Here is a 12,755-nt window from a genome sequence, read left to right on the forward strand (position 1 = left end):
AATGATAGCTAATCTATGCCTATAGTCAAATCCTTTTGAAGTTTCATGACTAAGGTAAGCTGAATTTGTTAAGTGGTAAAGGCTTCCTTGTTTTAGGGGCCAGTTTTGCTTGACAGGTCATGATAAATGGGGGAGTTTTTCTTAACCTTGTGGCCAAAACATTCCATTTTTTTTAAGTTGGGAAGGACCATTAAGATGAATAACATTGCCAAAATCATTAGAAAGATTTCTTAATTACAGGGATAAGATTCTTCCGTATTAATAAGTTATTATTATCCTTATTAATAATTATTATTCCTTACTACTACTAATAAGATCATTATTATTGATTCTTGAGATATTTTGATGCTTCACTCTAATTAAAATAGAAGGTAAATTAAACTAAAAAGCTAAAGATGTTGCTAATTTAATATTGACATTTTTGTTTTAGTGAAAATATATACAGTAGAATTGACAATTTAAATTTATGTGGATTTTACATATCTAACTTTAGCTCATTCCATATTAATTCTTTGTTCAGAATTGAGAACTTAATTTTAGTTTTTGTTGCTGTACTACAATGTAAAAATGATTCAGCCATCTGTTTCCTGACATCCAGGGACATAAAAACTTGTAAACAAAAGGTATAAAGGAGATCAGGTAATATGAGGAAATACCTCTAGAGGCCTGTAGTACACATTTGCACAGAAAAAGTAATCCCTTTAACACTTCTATCATAATTATAAAGACTGTACAGATGAAATATATATTCTCATTTCCAAACTTGAAGGTGAGGGAGATATCACTATGAGCTATAACATAATTATAAAGACTGTACAGATGAAATATATATTCTCATTTCTAAACTTGAAGGTGAGGGAGATATCACTATGAGCTGTAACATGATATATCTTAAGGCAATGCAAGGTTCCCCTGTGGCCTTTTAAGTGCTCTATTACCTTTGATATAATCCCTAATGGGTAATAATTAAAATATATGCCATTAGACAGAGTTTGGCATTTTCCAGAATATATCATACAGCATCACCATGAATTTTATTACACATAACAAAGGACTATGGCATAGTTAAGGAGAAAACATGATTCAGAATTTTATAAGTCATGTAATTAGATATTTGATTTAAAATACACATACTGTACACAAATAATTATGCTTTGTTTCAGTGAGTCAGTGTTACTAAAGTTGTTTCTTAACTGCATTCAACTGCAGAATGAACTCAATTTGAACATGATTGTGATAGTTGTAGTTAATGAAGAGTTATAGTCTATAGGATTTTATATTTAGAACATAATTCCTCCCCAGTGTGTGATTGAGTATAACCTCCCAACCCCAAATCTGGGTTCTGGAAGGCTACAGCATTGAAAGTCAGAAATCAAGTAGGATCATGTCCATGAAAGCTTAGTATTATAGGGGTAAAATAATTTCTACCTCAGGTTTTTGGTTATTTTTTTAAATAATGTTTGAATCCTATTGTAATGTGTATATTTGCTTGTCTACTGCTGAAATAAAAAGTGGGTATTTATCTATTCGTGCTATATTTATTACAGTTAAGAGATATGGATGGTTATATTAATTCCTTGAATCAATGTAATTGCAGACTTCCATTTAGAAAGTATGGTTTTCACCCACTTTTATAATAATTATGATGTAGCTTGACTTTTTGGATACCAATGTTTGGTATTGAGATGAAGTTTGGGTAAGAATGATAATGAAGTGAGAAATAAATATATATATGTATATACAGTAAAAAAGATAGGAGAAATGAAACATTTCTAATTCCATTTAAAGTGTTTCAGAAATGTTTGAATTTTAATATTTTGAATTTTTTCTAATGAAAAATGATACTTTTAGACCATTTGCATCATACGAATTGGATTATTGCTATTTAAATTTTTGTTTGTTTTTTTGTTTGTTTGTTTTTGGGGAGACACCTAGTGATGCTCAGGCGTTACTCCTGGCTATGCACTCATAAATCGCTTCTGGCTTGGGGGACAATATGGGAAACTGGGGAATCAAATTGTGGTTCATCCTAGGTCAGGCGCATGCAAGGCAAACACCCTACTCCTATGCCCCTGCTCTGGCCCCTATTGCTATTTAAATTTTTTTACAGTCTGTTTAGAAGGCATACATTTCTTACTATATTTGACAAAATGACATTTTAATAACATCTCAAATTTTCATTAGCATATTGAAACAGGTATTTTCTTTAGAACTATGTGAAAGCCTTGTGTTGTGATAGTTTTTGTGCTTTGAATTTTAAAAAAATGTTTTGAATTGATGACTGAATTTTTATATATGTAAAGATAAAATAGGTCCTTTGGACAAATATGGAGCCATTTTTGTTGATGACACCTTTTATAAGTATGCAAATTTATATTTGTATATAATTAGCAGCTCAAGGTTTTCTGATCTACACAACAAAAATTACATTTTTATCTGCATAAAGAATTATAGATTAGCACATTATAGTGCATCTTCTTACTAAATTTAGAGTACACTAACTATAAGTGTATAATAAATTTAGTGAATGAATATATTTAGGAAATTATTAATCTATGTAAATATTTTTTGCAAAAGCTTATAATGTAGAGATCATATATTTTATTGGATATTCTGTTATTATATAACACATACAATGTTATGCTTTATCTAAAATTACTTCACATACCTAACTCTACATTTCCTTGTTATATTGCTATATGTATTATGACATTGAACATAAAGAAGATATTTAGTTTATTTCTTAATATTTCCAGTAAATAAACAAAATGACTCAAAAAAGGCCAAAGAACTCTTAATATCAGTTAGTTTAATTACTTGAAAAAATAAACTGTAGGTAAATAATATATAAGGAAACAATTTACCTTCTCAGAATGAAGCTGGAATAATTACAAAGAAAATACTATAAAATTATACTGCAAAATTTTAAATTTAATTCTGACCAAGTTCTAAGTAGTCAATATGTGAAAAAATGTCACATAAAATTCATTATTTCCAGATGCCTCTTATTTCCACTGTCACAAAATAAAGAGAACAAAATAATGATTATGATAGGTACATATTCTATCTTACTAGTAAATACTGTACATAATTTTATACAACTGAATTGCAAATTTCCATGAAAAATTACTATGACTGTGTTTTGATACACAGAGATGTGTATAGATTTTATATATAATCAATATTTAAATTAGAAATTCAACCAAAATGAATGCGCCCTGAACACTTTTGGGGTGGCATAAAAACAAATAAAATAAATAAAAATAACTGAAATTTGAACATTCTGGTGATTAGTTTGGGAATGAAACTTTGTAAAACCATTCACAGTGAAAACATTTTTATGGTTTATGGTTTTTTGGCCATTAGAAACTTGCTTCATCCTTTTTCTTATTATTCTTATTGAGAGCAAGTGTCTAATTTACAGGTAGTAATCTGAAAATTCTTTACTCGTACCCCAAACTTTTTTATTGTATTTTCAAGGAATCTGACATTCATTTGGGGCATACCTTGGACTGTTAATAGAGTTTCTGGTGATGAATCATAGAAAAAATTTAATAGAAAAGTGGTTTTATTCTAAAAAAAATTTTTCCTTTAAATTTTACTCTTATTAGAAATTTAGTGGAAATAAGACTTTTATGGGTTTTATAGTGAACTTTATGTGTGAATTTAAAAAATATTTTTTCTTGTGTTTTAATTATCTTGAAAACATTTATTTACCCCTTCATCTCATGGTCCTGAGTTACATGCTATACCATAGAGATGTTACATAGTGGGATAGAAATGAACATCTCTGCTTTTTTCATAAAAACTTATGCATAAAAGCGTAAATATGACATAAAAGAGAAGACAATAATCAAGAAAATAATTTATTACTGAGGATATAAATACTTAATATGTGGAAACGAAGGTATAAACAATTAGTTGAAAATGTGGGGTGTTTTAACATTGTTTGCCATTGTGTTTTATTTTGGAGGGTACACACCCAAAACTGCTAATGATTTTCTTCTAGATCTACACTCAAGTATTATTACTAATTTGTCCGGGGGTCATATGGGATGCTACAGATTGAGCCCAGGTCAGCCCTGTGCAAAGCAAAACATCTCACCTACCATAATTGTAATACACTAGCTCCTAATATATTCCTTTTTAAAGATACTTTTGTTAACAGACATAATTATATTGTGTAATGAAAGGCAGGGTTAATCTTCCAAGTTAATACATTTTTTGTTTCTTTTTGGGCCACACCCAGTGACGCTCAGGGGTTACTCCTGGTTATGTGCTCAGGAATCCTGGCTTGGGGACCATATGGGACACCTGAGGATCAAACCGTGGTCCGTCCTACGTTAGCATGTGCAAGGCAGATGCCCTTCCACTTGTGCCACTGCTCTGGCTCCCAAGTTAATACTTAAAAAATTTTCAGAGGCCACACTCAGCAGTGCTCAGGAATACTCATGGTTTTTCACCCAGGGATCACTTATGGTGGATCATCTGTGGTGCTGATGATCAAGTCTGGGTCAGCTACATGCAAGGCAAACACATTACCTATTATTAATATTATTATTTTGTTTGTTTGTTTGTTTGTTTTTGGGGCCACACCCAGCAGCACTCAGGGGTTGCTCCTGGCTCTAGCTCAGAAATTGCTCCTGGCTTGGGGGAATATCTGAGTTACTGGGAATTGAACACATGTTCATCCTAGGTCAGCTGCGTGCAAGGCCAATGACCTACCGCTGTGCTACCACTCTTGCCCCATATTATTTTATCACTCCAGCTCCAGTTCATTTTGTTTTTTGGTTTTGGGGCCACACCTGATAGTGCTCAGGGGTACAGTTGCTCTATGTTAATGAATTACTCCTGGCAGGCTGAGGGGACATATGAGATGCCAATGGTCAAACTTGGGTTGGTTGATTGAAAGGCAAACACTCTACCTGCTGTGCTATTGCTTAGGCACCAGAATTTATTTGTTTGTTTGTTTTGGTTTCTGAGCCACATCCGGTGATGCTCAGGGATTACTCCACGCTGTGCACTCAGAAATCACTCCTGACTTGGGGGAGCATATGGGACCCCTGTGGATCGAACCGCAGTAGATTCTAGGCTAGCGCTGGCAAAGCAGACACCTTACCACTTGTGCCACCACTCTGCCCCTCTGAATTTTTTAAGTGATAATAATTCTACCTTAGTTTACATTCATTGTATATATATTTGTCACACTTTCACTTCCAAATTATATATTAGAAGTTTAAATGCTTTGAATTTTGTATGTTCAATAGGTGGATCATGACAGTAAAAGCAGCTAGTGTAAGTCAATAGACTTGCCAATGTATATTACTTATGTTTTATGTTAAAATATGTTTAAACAGGGCTGGAGAGATAGCACACAGAGGTAAGGCATTTGCCTTGCATGCAGAAGAATGGTGGTTTGAATCCCGGCATCCCATATGGTCTCCCGAGCCTGCCAGGAGTGATTTCTGAGTGTGGAGCCAGGAGTAACCCCTGAGCGTTGCCGGGTGTGACCCAAAAACCAAAAAAAAAAAAAAAAAAAAAAAAAGTTTAAATAGCCAATTTTGTACCTCTCAAAATGTAATTAGGAGATGGTATATACGCTTAAAATTAAAATTTTAATTGATAAATGTGTACTTTATCTCATTTTGAGAATATATCAGATACTTTTGAATAGAGTCCTAAAAGTAAAAGTTAATATTTATTCTTTACCTTTATGGGTTAAAGACCATGAAATTAAAATATATTCTGAACGTATACTTCATGTATATGTGAGAAATCTATGAGTAATATGAAATCTTAATTGATATACTGAGAAATATATAAAACATACAGCCACTAGATTAAAAAACTGAAGTTAATATTATGAATGTTTTAGCTAATACTGGTATTTGCCCCTTAATCTGGTATTTATCATTCTGCGCTTTAGTAGGAGACAGAGCAGGATCAATTGGAAAAACATTTCATAGTGAATTGAGAACATTATGGCTTTCTAGTTTCTAAGTGGAAAATCTGCGTCTTTGGTTTCTTTGTTCATAGTTAAGCTAGTCCCAACCTATTTTATAACTCAACATTCTACATCCTAATGAAGTCTAGGGAAGTACCTTTGGCAGCTGTTCAAGGGATACTAATGAAATACACTATTTAGTACTACATGATTCTGCCAGAAATTGGAGGAGTATTTTATAGATCTTGGTAAGCAGAATTATATCCTCTTTAAATTTAACATGTGTGTGGAACTGAGCAAGAAGTTGAATTTTCATATGAGATGATAATTAGTACATTTTTCTTCCAGGTAAAGAAAACGTGTACCGAATCAGATGTTTCAGAATCTCAGAATTCCAGGTATGATAAAATAGAGGCCAAGATTACACTATGAAAAAATTGAATTTTGGATAAATAGTAAGATGTTCTGTTCCATAAACATGATACATAGCTATTTAATCTTAATGATATAATGGAATGCTTGAGTGTGTAGTTATATAAACAAGACATAACTCTTAGAGTTCTATATGGCTGTCTTATATGGTTCTTGCCTTTTTTCCATTTGTCATTGTGCATATGTTAACTTTAATTAAATAGATGTAATGTAAGACATGAAAATTGTGATTAGAAATGTTGAGTTGAAGAAGTTGCCTGTGTGATAACTATATATTTTCTGGAACAAGGGGGTTATTACATATGACTTTAATAGAAATAACTCTTTCTGAAGCCAGCAAAATATGTATTCAGGGAACACTTAAATAACATTTTTTGGCATTTTTGGGGGGGTCACATCTGGCAGCGCTCAGGGGTTACTCCTGGCTTTAGGCTCAGAAATCGCCACTGGCAGGCACAGGGGGCCATATGGGATGCCGAGATTCGAACCACTGTCCTGCATGAAAAGCAAATGCCTTACCTCCATGCTATTTCTCCAGCCCTGGCATTTATTATTTTATGATAATTATTTTCCTCTATTTCCTTCTTGCAATGTATTTTCATTTGAAAGTTTTGTCAGAAGTGGAATAACTATCAAGTTTGTGTTTGCCAGATATAAACTACAGCATTTTATCTTTCTTTTATATTATTTTGAGGATGAGATTAAATTGAAAAACAGATTATTTTGATATTCTTTATATTAATTAGAACCTACAGAAATGATAAAGTGATTAGACAACTGTATTTTGTTGTTTATTGTTAAGTTAGGTTCCCAACAGATATTTTGAGCCTCTATATTTTATCTACATTTAAAAATTTAGATTTAATTTTTAAGTGAATATAAAAGTATTTTAGATAACACTGTAACAGCAGAATTTAACAGAATTTAGCGATATAACCATATATTGCACTAAGAAATTTGTATTAAATGGCCCGAGAGATAGAACAGTGGATAGGGCATTTCCCTTGTATGTGCCTGATCCAGGTTCGATCCCTGGCATCCCATCTGGTCCTCTGAGCCTTGCAGGTATGATTTCTAGCACAGAGCCAGTGATAACCCTTAAGCGCTGCTAGGTGAGGCCCAAAAACAAAAACAAAAAATGTATTTAATGGTAATTGGATCTTTACCAATATTGTAACCATGTTAATCAGTAACATACGGATCAGTAAAATACTAAAAATAAAAGATGGAATTTATTTTGCTTTTATACTGTCCGCTCTAGTATATGATGTAGGTGGCTTTTATTAACTACATAGATCTAGGGGTAATGTAAGTGAACACTACTTTCTTTTAGGATAAAGGGTATTTTAAGTGCAGTCAATTTAGCCTATTTTATGAAGAATGTGTGTATAATATTTATGTATTATATGTAATGTATAATATAATATGTATATGTTTACATATATGTAGGTATATACCTACATATATGCATAACAATATACATATACACATATATACATTATATGCTTAAATGAGTATATAATATTTTTCTTTTCTGTGGTGGGTGAGGTACACTCAGGGATGCTCAAAGTCTGCTAGCCCTGTGTGCAGGTTTGTTGCTCTTGACGGTGCTCAGGGGATCATTTGCCGTGCTAGAGATTGAACCAGAGTTCAGCTACCTGCAGAGCCTTACCCCTTATAATCTCTCTCCTGCCATATATAAGGTTTTCTAATATAGTAAACATGATATTCAAAATATAATAATTATTAAAAATAAAAGTATTATAGAACCTTATCAAATGGATGATAAGAAGATATAAAATTTGTGGCATGCAAACTTTGTCCCTATTATGAAGTGTCAAAAAAGACGCATGTAGTTTTAGCCTGTTGGAATATGAGGAAATTGATGAATCATGATCTTTTCCCTAATAATGTAGATTAATTGAAGAATGATGAGAGAAATTTATAAAGGAAAAGCCCAGATTAGTACATGTTGTAATTTCCTTTGAAAATTCCTTAGCATTTTGACCTGTCTAGGACTTGGTATTTAAGTTTTTAATTTTTTAAGCAACTAGTTAGATGATAAATAAGTTAGAGCAATATCGTTATACTTATTAATATCTATGATACATTTATTTATGTTTGAGGCTACTCAAAATTTTAGTCAGGTAATTAGCTTAAATTTAAATAGGAAAAAAGCACCAAGCCAATTCAATGTTAATAGTTGATACTAAGGAACAAACAGTGTAGACCTTAGAGATTTAAGCTAGGAAAGGATCATTAATTTCCTTTTTATCTGGGGCATCCAAATCTATATGGCTATAAAAGTATTATTTTAAGATAATAGTTTATATGACATATTATGCATACATTATATATGTATTATATATTATAGAAAAATATAAGGAAGCCTTTGACTAGGTAAATTTATAGAAAATAAACAGAGTAAAAGCCTGAAGTCAAAATAAAATACTGTATCAGCACAAAATTCATGTGATCTGGAAACCTACTGCCTTATAAAATGTTGCCTCACTAGAACATAAAGTTAATATCATTCATTTACTTTGCTGGATTTATAGTGTGTTGGTTTTGGATTTCAAAAGATTAGAATAAATGCAGATGGAAAGTGTTTTCACAGAAGGGAAATAATTAAATTGTGCGTGGAGACTTTGTCAGGGAAATTCTTGAAGCGACATATGTATATCAGCAAATTCTTTGTCTTGCTTGGCCTTAATTCCTCTTTTGGAAAGAAATACTTGAACTGCAGATGGGACTAGTAGGTTGGGAAAAAGGGAATTCATAAACCGAGGGAAGATAATTAAGGGAAGAATGTGTTCTTAGAAATAACCCAAATGTGTATGTACTAAAAGCCAGGCATTAGGAACATTATTTTCCTAGTTTCATAAAATTGTGTCAACTTCATATCTTATGGAAAGGAATATAATAGGCTTATAAATAAGTTGACATTCATTAAATGATGTTTTCCACTTTGTGCTGTTAAACCGATCTAGGATAAAATGTGATTGGTCCTTGGTCTGTTCTCCATAAAATGGGTACTTGAGAAATAGAATTTTTTTTCTTGTTTTTTTTTTTTAATTTACCCTAAAAATAATTATTTTGCAGATAGTCTTAAGCTAAAATACCATTTAATGTTGACTATTTCAGTATTTATGGTAAATTTATTTCTGTAGGTTTGTCATTTGATTTGTACTTAAAAGTAGATGTATTTTGCTTCAATTTACTATAATAGCATCAGTATAAGTGAGTAGAAATTTTATGAGTTTCAGTTCTTAAATAATCTTACACTTTTAGTCTGATTTCTGGTGCAAATTGAGGGAACAATTCATTTTATTCCTTAACTGCATTTTTAGCAAATAGAGTGCCTGTGTAATAAAATAGTTCTCATCATTCTCAAATGATTTTTCTAATGATTTACTGTTTGTTTTTCTTTGTGTTTCCCTTTTTGAATCACTAACTAGTAGAGCATTTTACTAGGAAGAAATCTAGCAAAATATATAAAGGAAATACAACTCAAATTATGGTAAATTTGTTTTATGCTTGTTCTATTAAATGGAAATTAAGAAAATATAGTAAAATTTGATTGAACTTGGGTTGTAGAGTTATTATTTTATCCCCTGTAATTTAATCTTCTCCTGGCTACATTATGATCAATAGAATACCATCAGGAAAACAATGGTCAATCGAATAAATCAATAATTAATACATATTAAAATATAGAAAGTATGGGACCGGAGAGATAGCATGGAGGCAGTGCATTTACTTTGCATGTAGAAGGTCGGTGGTTTGAATCCCGACATCCCATATGGTCCCCCGAGCCTGCTAGGAGCGATTTCTGAGCATAGAGCCAGGAGTAACCCCTGAGCGCTGCTGGGTGTGACCCCAAAACCAAAAAGTATTTATGATTTGTAAAAGCTCAAATGATAAATTTTTAATATGACAAATAAAAAAATAACTATGTTGTTAATGTAAGGATGGATTTTTTTCCACTTCACAGATTAGAGAAACCCATTTCATGGGGCAGGAGAGAGTTCAGGGGTCAAGATGCAAGCTTTTCTTGGAGCTGACTCTAGGAAAATCTCTATTGCCACATAATTTCTTAGCATGACCAGGTGTAGTTCTGAAAGCTCTCCACTTGTAGCACCACTAGGTGTATCCTTGGTGGTTAATGTGGGCTAAATACCAACATGTCCTAACATCAGATCCTAGTATTAAACTGGTCCTAACATCTCCCATAATCTTGAATTGTCTTAGTGGGACAATGTGGGAGTGTCCCCCAATCCTCTTGACCACCACTTAGGAGCTACTCCATTAAATTAACTGGATTCTCATATATTGATGGATGCTTGAAATCAGCAAAACATTAGTTCTGTCTTCTTGCTCTAATCTATTCTAACTTATATGTCAAAAAATTGCAGAAAAACTCTTTAATTGTTAAGGAAGTACTGGAATGAATTTTATTTTAATTTTTATTTTGATCATATTGGCTTACATATCTTTCACAGTAGTATTTTAGGTACATATTAACATTGAATCAGAGGAATGCCCATCACCAAATTTGTCCTTCCCCCAACCTCGTTCCCTTCCTGCAACCCATATCCCCCACCATCACCCCCCCAGGCTGCTAGAGTAGGTGGTCCCCTTTTTGTCTAGCTTACTATTAGTGATCATATATCTGTTTGGTCCTGGTACCCTTCCTTGTTTCCCCCTCTATTTGAGAGGCGGAGCTCGATAATTCGAGTTATGTGGTTTTGTTTGAAGGAAAGAAAAGCCATAGAATGGAGTAAAAAATAAGAAAAAATAAATAAAATAAATAAAATAAGCTGAAAATGGGCAGAGTCCTTTTAGAGGCTTTCAACCTCAGTTTGAGAGAGGCCATGAAAAAGGTAATTGAAACACCACATCAATACAGTAAAAAATATCAGATTAAATATTCAGTGAGCACTACAGCAATAAAGACAAGCACTACACAATAGTCTCGGTTCTGAAATCAAACCATGCCAGAGTGCAAAAAGAAAGAGAAAGATAAAATAAAATAAAATTGGAGACATCAACTTCAATATCTACACAAAAAAAGATGTCAATAAATATCGATCAATCAATAAATATATATGTAGAAAAATGATTATTTTGTGCTTTTTTTTTTCTTTTCCCCCCAGCATAGGCACAGTAACTATTGGGGATATAATAGAGGGAATTCCCTTGGCCTAGGAGTTACAGGGTTTCTCCACCCCTGAAGTATACTGTCATGGGATTAACTATAGACTCCTTGCATGATCATTTACTCTCTCGGTGCTTTTGTGGTGTATGGAAGACTTCTGTTTCGTCACGAATGGTAAAATCAGACCTCTGTATCTAGAGATCTTGGTGTCTGTACAGCTCAAGGAATGGAGCTTATAATGAAGTCTTTCTTTGTGGTTCTAGCAGTTCTGCTTCTTCAGTGTCATTTTAATCCATCTTCTGTAGTTGGTGGTCTTGGTCATTATGTTGCTCCTAGAATGGAGCCTGGGATAGTGTCTTTCATTATGCTTCTGGAAGACCCGTTCAGTTGCGATTGTCTCAGTCAGACCTCTGGAATTGGAGATCTTATTTGTTGAACAGATCGTAGACCAAAAGCTAGGTTAGAGCTTTTTGTTGTTGTTGGTGGTGGTGGTCCCAGGATGCGCTGAAATGAATTTTAATTTCATAGATTAAATATATTGATATTATAATACTTTAGCAATTAAAATACTTTATTTTAATTTCACTTCAGTACTTTATTGAGCCACAGACTTTATTCAATGTGTTCTATGAGTAAGAGTTTAAAATAGAACTAATTATCTGTAAATAATAGTTTTATGGTCATTTAAGATATTATTTTTAAATTTTATTTTATTTTATTGAAACCACTGTGATTTACAAAGTCCTTCATAGTTGGGTTTCAGACATACAATGAATCAGTGTTGATCCCACCACCAATGTCGCCTCCCTCCACCAATGTTCCCAAAGTCATCCCATACCACCTCCTCATAACCCAGCCTGACAGTATAACAAACTTGTTTTAAGTTTAGATTGTTGAAGTTTGGGTCTTTTGATTTCATTGTTGTTACCTTTGGCTTGGGTATTTAGTTCTGTTTTTATTAACACCACCAGTGCACCTGATATTGCTTTACCACCCCCCCCCATTCTTTCATATTTGTTTTTCTCCTCCTCCACTCAATTTCTTTCCTTCTCCTTGTTATACTCTTGGGCCATGGGTGTTCGAGACAACTCCCATTTAAACCATTGCATTTCTTCATGCAGTTTTCTAAATAACACATATAAATGGTATCATTATGTATCCATCTACTTCTGAATTATTTCATTTAACATAACAATTATGTCATTTAACATAACATAATTA

At 32.8% G+C, this 12,755-nt stretch overlaps 1 protein-coding gene across 1 annotated transcript in view; it reads left to right on the forward strand.

Moving 5' to 3' along the window:
• Positions 1-12,755, forward strand: part of EYA4 (EYA transcriptional coactivator and phosphatase 4) — a 304,073-nt gene that overhangs the window by 142,810 nt on the left and 148,508 nt on the right. The window contains exon 3 of the mRNA XM_049789603.1: positions 6,293-6,342. Within this exon, the coding sequence (XP_049645560.1) occupies positions 6,293-6,342 (50 nt within the window). The remainder of the gene's footprint in view (positions 1-6,292; positions 6,343-12,755) is intronic.

Source organism: Suncus etruscus, chromosome 15 (assembly GCF_024139225.1).
Source record: "Suncus etruscus isolate mSunEtr1 chromosome 15, mSunEtr1.pri.cur, whole genome shotgun sequence".
Classification (NCBI taxonomy): Eukaryota; Metazoa; Chordata; class Mammalia; order Eulipotyphla; family Soricidae; genus Suncus; species Suncus etruscus.